The following is an 8,974-nucleotide window of genomic DNA, read 5'->3' as shown; positions in this document are numbered from 1 at the left end:
AAGTCGAAAGGAAAAAATGGAATATGGAACAGGTTTGATATGAAAACGGCAATCGTTCTCCACTCGACAAACATAATACCCACACGATAAAACCATTTGATAAATCAAGCATGCCCTGATCATCAGTCAAGGTGATCAAATGTGTTGTTTTTTCTTTCATTTTGGCCCAGTATATTTACATTACAAGCTGTTTGCTGCAAGACAGAAAGCTCTTTATTCAAAGTTTCCATGAAAACTTTTTAAAAAATATTTCTTTACAATGAACCAATGATGGAAACATTTATTGCGCTGACACAAAAACCAACACTGGTCATACCCATAAACTGTATATAAAAGATGGCGTTCAATGGACTTTTAGGTATGAAGAAGTATTTTTAATGGTTTATTCCGCGGTGGCTACTCTGATTGCAGAAAGAGTTATGGACCTATAAAAGTCTTAAGTCAGCGGTCCCCAACCCCCGGGCCTCGGACCGGTACCGGTCCGTGAGTCGTTTGGTACCGGGCCGCGAGAGTTGAGGCTCAGGTGTGAAATGTATGGTTTTCAGGGTTTTTATCGGTTTTCAGCGTTATTTTGTTATCGTTTTTATTGTTAACTCTGTTTTCCTGGGTCTTTTCACGTGTGTTATGAATAAATCTTCTTTTTTTCGGTACCAGTACTAGTTTTATTTTGTTGTATTTATCCGCGACACCTGGTCAGAGGGTCCGGTGGCGCTAGTGTCCGGCAGCCTCGCCTCTGTCAGTGCGCCCCAGGGTGGCTGTGGCTACAATGTAGCTTGCCATCACCAGTGTGTGAATGTGTGTGTGAATGGGTGGATGACTGGATATGTAAAGCGCTTTGGGGTCCTTAGGGACTAGTAAAGCGCTATATAAATACAGGCCATTTACCATTTTACCTTAAAGGCCGGTCCGTGAAAATAATGTCGGGCATAAACCGGTCCGTGGCGCCAAAAAGGGTAGGGACCGCTGTCTTAAGTGACCTCAGAAGTCCTCAAATTCCTTCCTATGTCACTCAGCATTTTCCTGATTGGCTGAATGAACTGCTTGATTGAGAGCATGTTGAATACAGTACTAAATTATAGTTGTTATGGCTAGAATATAACATAAAACTAAATAAAATTCTCATTGACTAATGACTCACTTTTCATACCAGTTCCAGAGGCGGGAAACGACTAAATGCAATTACTGTTACTGTACTTAAGTCAAATTTTCAGGTATTTGTGCTTTAAGTATTTATTTTTCTGATGACTTTTTACGTTTAATGTATTTTCTACTCCTTCCATTTTCAAAACAGGCTCATTATTTAGGTGTGGGGAGTCATTATTTCCTACTGCATGCTTTAAAACATTAAGCCAGTTTACATAAGTAAATTGGAGTATCCATCACCAATGTTGAGCAAAATTGAAGCTGATGATTCACTCACTGAATTCCACCTTTATTCTGAGTACAAGTTGTAAATCGGCGTCGATAGCTTGTGCAAGATCTACTTATATCTTGTTGATTTCACCTTTTAATCTTCAAAGAACAGCAGCAGCACACCTCAGCTGATCACAGTCTGCCAGTGGGTTACATCATGTTGGGTAAGTCCATCTTTTATATGCAGTCTGTTCTCATACTTCATTCATGTGTTTCTGTTTTCTAAACCAAAAGAAAAAGTCGCTGCCACAACATCCACACAAAAACATGCTGTAATAAAATAAGGGGAGCCTAAAATTAATACATAATGTTAGTTTCCTAATGGAAAAGGCCTACCAATGTGTGTATACAGACACACATTGAGAGTTTTAATTTTTGCTTTACATACATTATATTCCAAATCTCTTTCGAGTTGTTGTTGTTGTTGTTGGGTTACTTTAACACCAGAGACTTAAAGTTTGAGTATTTCAATCAGATTTTTATTTCATTTTATTCTATTTTCTTTGGCACAAATACACATTCATCTTAAGCTTTCATAACCCAGTTAACCCAGTCAAACCACTTTCACATTGGAAATTATTTACAACGAAACTCCAGTTTTATATAACAACAAAAAAACTCTTTGTAAATGTTCTCACACGCTGGCAAATGTTGTCGTTAAAACGATGAGACGATTAAATGAACTGCATGAAAATCCATCACAACCCTGTTTAAGCCACGTTTACAGACTGGATTTAAATATATAAGCAATTTCAGTGGTACAACTTCAGCCACCAGTATAATAGTTAAGCCACATCAAGGTAATTGTAGAGCAGGGATTTCACTCAGTGATCACCTGTGAAGCAGAGGAAAAAATTACTTTGAAGTCCAGAGAAACAAAGTCTTACAGTTGGTTCAGCGAGGCTCGCCATATTTTATTTTTTGATTTAATTAAACATAACTCTGACCGTTCTAGACAAGCGCCTGTTTCAAAGAAGTGATCCCTTTCAGTAAGTGGTTTTAGCTGATACCCCAAAAGTACTGTCATGACAGATGAACTCGAGAACTCCCTCTCATGTTTAAATGAGTTCCCATGAAGTCATTTTATACTGGAACTGGACTATTTTCAGCTTTCCACTCTTACTCTTACCATTGAGATTCGGATTACCATTTACGAGCTATGACTCGCAAACTGTCTCCACTGTTTATTGCTAACTATTAGCTTACCATCTCAACCATGTGTGCAATAATTAGCTACCACCCCAAAAATGCTGTTCATCACATTTATTGGCCGGTTTTTAAGTATTAATGTTTAGCTAACACATTTGTTGACTGTTAGATAAAACTAAGGATAATCCAGAGTTAAATGATACTGTTAGCTATTCTTAACATAGTTTCTCCACATACCAAGCAGTCTGGTGTACCATTAGCCAACAGTTTCAATTGTTAATCTTAGATTTAGCCAATAATTTCCAGCTGTTTAGTGACAAATCTGTTTCAGCTGTATTTATCTATACTGTTGGATGATAATTTCATGCTAGCACATTTTTAATTAATAAACCTTTTTATTCACAATTGATGCTAACTATATCAACCATCCTTTTATGTTTTCTTTTCCGCTTTATTTTTCTATTGCATTACATAGAACAGTAATTCTAAACCAAGAATAAAAGTAACCCCTAACACAGTGTGAGCAGAAAACTGTGGATCATAGATTGCATATAAAAGAAAGATGCAGTTTTAGGATTGAAACGTGAAGCTAATGCATGTGGGGAAAAATGTCCTTGGTTCCCTTGATGTTGTTCTGTGACCTCAATAAATGCTTTGATAAGATAAAGAGCTTAAGAGCTAGTTGCAAATCTTATTTAATACAAAATGATCTGCATTTTAAAAAATTATAATACCCATTCTAGTCAAACAGGAGGATAAACAGAGCATGCAAGCCTACTTACTGTATGACCTGCTAGCCTACTTCCTTTGGTTTCTGACTCCTCACTCTTTACGAATCTTCTTTGATTAGATTAGATTAAACTAGACTACATTAGCCTTTATTTTCACCCTTGGCAGAATGTTATCTTGGATAAACGAGGAAACACATTATGTAAGATAATACACAAACACTCATTTACAATTTCACCTATTTCAATTTATTACTTTATGCAATAATTCATACCTATTTATCTTAAAGTTGGAAACTCTGCCTTTTTCCTCAAGGCATAAACTTATAATTAAACTCCAAAGGGGATACTTTTACCCCTGGGTAAAAATTATTTTTCTAAAGACTGATTCTTCTTTTATACATTTTATCTAAGATATTAAGAGACACGAGATCTAAAATTATGCTGTGTTTGCAAAATAAAAAAACCCCAAACTACCTACATGTCATGTGAAAGAATAATAATTTTTTGCCTTCCATAATAGCAACAATTTAAGCTTTTATTTTACAAAAGTAATCCACACATTTCTTATGATTTCTGAAGTCTGAGACCTGAAGGCAATCACATATATTATAAGATCCAAATGTAGATGCAGCTATCATGTGAGCAAAATTAAGTGTATTATAACACAATCAGAGCAAATCCATTTACTTCACCAGTGTTTTAATTGCTTTGACTTTTCCTACTCATGCATGGGGTTCTGCTCATGTTGCAATCTGTCCTCTTTTTTAAAGCTGAGTGAATTTCTGACAGTTTTACTGCCTGAACATAGCACACATTCATTTAAAAGGCGACATAATAAAACTAAAAATAGTTTAACCTACTCCTGCTTCGGCGGGTGCGTGCTCCATTTTGCTTGACCTACATGCCTGTTGATGGACTGCCACCATAAACACCCTATATTGATAATAGAACGCAGCACTGTGGGAGCCAAACATTTACTGTTTTTATTGCTTTGTGCTGTATATACCACGCCAAGTCATGCAACACACTTTAAATACGCCACATGGGCAGTTTGTTTTGTTCACCTCCAAATCTGCATATTCAGTTCATGGCAAAGAAAACATAATGTTACTATTACACTCAAACATCATTTTCTCCTCCAACTGTGCATCATTACACTTTCTATATTTTGTTTCTTTGCATTCGAATGGAGCAAATTCGAGACTTTGTTATTACCTCCATCAGTGGTTCAGGTGTCAATTACATGACCAGTTTTTAATTTGCATGTTTAACCGGCTAGAGCATGACTTTTACAGCACACACACACACTCCTAAAAGTTAATAATAATCTATAATATTAAAGGATGTCTGTAGCCATATTTTGAGGATGAATTTGCGGACCTCTATGAATCATCTAAAGTTATTTCAAATATGCAAATAAACCTACTAAAATACTGCCTCTTAAAAATTGCCATTATTCTACTTACTCACTATCCGTAGCTGGGCTTTGCTCTTTGTTTTCCCAGCTGTGAACTCTACCACGCCATTCAATTCCGGAGAGGTCTGCCTGAGGGTCAGCCTGTGCACTGTGCCCATCTTCTCCAGGCGTACCCGAGAGCTCGGCTGCAAAGGCTCCCCGTTCAGAGTCCACACGGGGGATTTGAAGACAGGAGCTGAGACCTCACATTCGAAGCAGGCCTCATCAGGAGCCATGACTTCCACATCTTTAAGCTCTCGGACCATCAATAAAGACTGGCCTGGGTAAGGGCATGAGAGAGAAAGCGGTTAAGTGTTTTAACCTACGAATACACACTTTTAAGAAGATGTCTCGGTCTGAACAGAGAAGTTAAAACAAAGGAGGCAAAACTTCCATCACTCCATATTTTTATCCATCAGGGTCACAGAGAAGCTGGAGATCATCCGAGCTGTCATAGGCCAAGGCACCCTATCTTACTTCACAAGGTAAGAAGTAGACAGTTAACTGTTTGAGGAGGCTGACACCTACTGGTTAAAAACAAAACAATTGAGGGTCTCTCCTTCTCTCTCTCTCTCCCTCTCTCCATGCTATGGTAATTAAGCCCCAATCAAGAAAACGGTTTTAAAAAATTAATTACAGGATTACAGGGAAGTACACCAAAATAAACTGTGAAGGAACAACTGAAGAAAAATCAACCAAATATGAACAAGGGCCCACCCGATCCCCTCAAAATCAGCTCATTTACATCCAATAATTTCTGTCTATTTAATAAAACTATAAAATTTTCACAGGCCCTGAAACTACAGTGAGGACACTGGAAAAAATGATTTTTTTTTTTTACAGTTTCTTTTAACAGCGTTTGAGTGTTCTAAGTACAGAATACAGCCACTCAAAATTTTCAAGACTGAAAAACTGTGACCAGATTTTACAGCCACACAGTCAAAAGAGAAAGCTATAATCTTTAAAATTGTTCAAGATTTTATTCTATAACCAACTCTGAACATCAGTATCCAAGGAGATATTACAGGTTCACTACCAAAATCGAGGATAACACAAACATCCAGAGCACTGAATGTCAGACTACAATATATTCAACAATCTTTTTAACAGTGTTGCTCCTGCATACTAATTAGCGGTTAAGATGCTGGATGGATGATTTTTTAAAATTACAAAGTCAATGTCTTACATTAAAGAGCCCGGCTGATATTTTTCACGTCAGATTATGTTGCCAAGAAACATCCCATGTTTTTGCCTTTTGGATCATCATCATCATCATTATTATTACATTGCTTTCCTGAAAGTTAAACAAAGTCTTTCTTTAACTGTTCCCATATTTACAAAGCAGCGCCACAGTAGATTTGCCCTCCCAGGAATGACCTAGGAGGGGTTCTTCTGCTGGCCATGCTCTCATTCTGTTCTCAAACAGGACTCTTTCATGATTTAGGCAAATTTGTAAACCACTACACTATGAAATCAGTGTAGAATCAAATCAGTGTAGATGATTTTAATTTGCCCGTTTGGGGACTTATCTATGAACATTACTTTATATCACCCATGATCAAGTTAAATAAGGTGATTGTGAAATTAAAACAGACTGACTCCTATATAAAAATGTGCCGGGATATTACACCTTTCACGAAATAAGAAATTACATGTGGTAACTCTGCTGTTCCAGTAGGTGGCACTATCTGGTTATATATGCACACACAGTATTTGCTGTTGCTGCTATAAGAGAGGGATTTTATCCTGTTACAGCTCTAATAACAAACTCTGGGTATTTTAATAACAGACTCTGGGGGGAAGGGGTGGAAAAAATTTAAGTCCTGACATTTGTCTCTACAACCCATTTTATGGGATAATCAATGGCACAGAAATAAAAACAGACCTAGTAAAGGTGGTGCATGCCTAGATAACAATATCCTGCTAAAAGAACTAGACCTAACTTTTAGTCAGATGTCATTTTTGTGCACTGATGATGTTAAGCTTTAATGAAAAAGCCTCTTACCCTCCACTGTCAGCTTTGCAGAGCAAGTATAATCTCCAACCTGCACACTGTATGTGCCCTCATCATCTAGCGCCACCTGCTGGATGATCAGCTTGCGATAACATCCTTCACTGCAGATCTCGAAGCGTTCAGAGGGCAGGATGACATTGCTGCCTTTGTACCAGCGGATGCTACATCTGGGGTTGGATACTGTGCAGTCCAAGATCACACGGCTCTTCTCAAGGGCCGTCTTGTCTTGCAGAGGTTTTACAATACTGACTGGAAGCTCTGAAAGGGAAGGAATGTCGTTTAAATATGGGTCTTATTGAAATCACAACACACTGAGGTAGACATTGTAACCTACCTCACCTTACTTTAATGATTAGACAATACATATTCAATACATGCACTAGAGACAGGAAATGTGAAGCTAAATATTGATTGCATTGAAAAAATGAAATTTTACTGTTTAGTTGGATTAACTGAGCAAAAATCACTGAATTAACCCCCCAAAACTTAAGGATCATCAGGTTGCCCCAGTATGGTTTATCCATTCTAATTAGTTAGTAGGTGCATTATTTGAATACCTTCCACCTCCAAGTAAGCAACAGATTCAATGTGCCTCGCCACAAACTTAATCTCTCCAGAGTCCTCTGCTCGCACGTTGCACATGAGAAGAAAATGTTTTGTCCCTGAAATGAAAAAAATTCTGAAATGTTTATTATAAAATATTTTTTCAAATTCTCAGGTTTTCTTTCTGGTTAAAGCCTAAAAAGTATTTTTGTTTGTTTATTTGTTTTGGTTTTTGCGAACCTTCCTGGCGGATCTTAATGGTGCTGGTGGGCTGTATCCGCTCCCCATTTTTGTACCATTCCCCTGGCACATCCTCCACTGAGATCTCACAAACAAACACAGCGTTTTCATCCTCTTGGATGTCCAGGTCCTCAAGACCTTGGAGGATCACCAGCTCACGCTCTGTAGAATTCAAATTTAAAAATATGTATATATAAATACATATGTATACATATATATATTTAAGATTACAATGGAGTCCTCATTCACACATCCAGCAGACATAAAACATATAAATGTTGCAGGCAGATGGCAGCATTGTGCTGTATTTGTAAAGCTGAAAGCCACGTCTTGAATGCAGTTTCAACTCCTTACTAAAACAACATGGCCATAAATACCAGCTACATCCAGCAGTACTAATAATTTATTATTAATCATTAATAACTTCCCAACCTAATTAGTAATACTAGCCTAATAGCACTATTGGGGCTACAATTATGAACATTTTATTAGAACAATATATTTGTATAGCTAAGTTTCTAATTTTTCTCAGACACAGAAACTTTTAACTAATGTATTTTTTATATGTAGCTCTGTATCTGCAAATATTTTTCTGATGGTATCCACACAAGTACAATTTCTTAATAGCTCATCTTGATTTTTAAGAAGAAAGACACTTATTCTCTGCTGTGTTCTTCTTAAACATTAAGAGAACTGCATTATATGCACATGTAAGTAAGTAAAATTTTATTTATATAGCACATTTCTAGATAAAAGATCACAAAGTGCTTCACAAGGTATAAAACAAAAACAGACAGTTAACAAAATGCAATTCTAAAAAGATGTGTTTTTAGTTGTTTTTAACAGTGATCACTGAGTCCGTAGATCTTAAGTTCTGAGGAAGAGAGTTCCACAGTCTGGCGGCCACAGTGTCAAAAGCTCTGTCTCCCTTGGTTTTCAGCCTTGTATGCTGAACAACAAGTAGGCCCGGATCACAAGACCTCAGGGACCTACTAGGGACATAGGGCTGTAAAAGTTCAATGATGTAGGCTGGTGCTTGTCCTTGAAGAGCTTTAAATGTCAGAACCGGTATCTTAAAATGGAGATACTAATCTTACTAGTACTGTTAGCCAAAAAGCAACAATATCTCCAAAATTAGACTACTGTACTCCTATATATAATGGAGCCTTAACCACAACCTCAAATCGCTGGCAGGCAATACAAAATTATATTTAGTAACTTATTAAGTTACTTATTTGTTGTAGTTTGGTGTAGTTGTGTTCAACTACAACATGCTTCAGTGAGGTTATTGCTAACTGCTAACTAAAGCTTGGCTTGTTTGAATTGCGAATAATTGGTGATTGATGCGATAATGTCCAGCTATACCAGCATAGATACCAATAATCAGGCACGTGGGCTTTATAAGTGTTGAAGCAACAGGTGATTCTT

General features: G+C 37.2%; 1 protein-coding gene across 13 annotated transcripts in view; it reads right to left on the bottom strand.

Annotated features, from left to right (window-relative positions):
* Positions 1 to 25: 25 nt before the first annotated feature.
* The window catches only part of obsl1b (obscurin like cytoskeletal adaptor 1b), a 37,846-nt gene continuing 28,897 nt past the window's right edge, over positions 26 to 8,974 (bottom strand). For all 13 annotated transcript variants that reach the window (XM_023152353.3, XM_004559174.5, XM_004559178.5 and 10 more), the window contains 5 exons: positions 7,547 to 7,708; positions 7,321 to 7,425; positions 6,755 to 7,021; positions 4,760 to 5,029; positions 26 to 2,248 (listed from right to left, as the gene is read on the bottom strand). In XM_023152353.3, the coding sequence (XP_023008121.3) occupies positions 2,238 to 2,248; positions 4,760 to 5,029; positions 6,755 to 7,021; positions 7,321 to 7,425; positions 7,547 to 7,708 (815 nt within the window). In that variant the 3' untranslated portion in view covers positions 26 to 2,237. The remainder of the gene's footprint in view (positions 2,249 to 4,759; positions 5,030 to 6,754; positions 7,022 to 7,320; positions 7,426 to 7,546; positions 7,709 to 8,974) is intronic.

Source organism: Maylandia zebra, linkage group LG16, assembly GCF_041146795.1.
Source record: "Maylandia zebra isolate NMK-2024a linkage group LG16, Mzebra_GT3a, whole genome shotgun sequence".
NCBI classification, from domain to species: Eukaryota; Metazoa; Chordata; class Actinopteri; order Cichliformes; family Cichlidae; genus Maylandia; species Maylandia zebra.
Note: the sequence above shows the minus strand (reverse complement) of the source record. Positions and strands in the feature narration are given on the sequence as shown.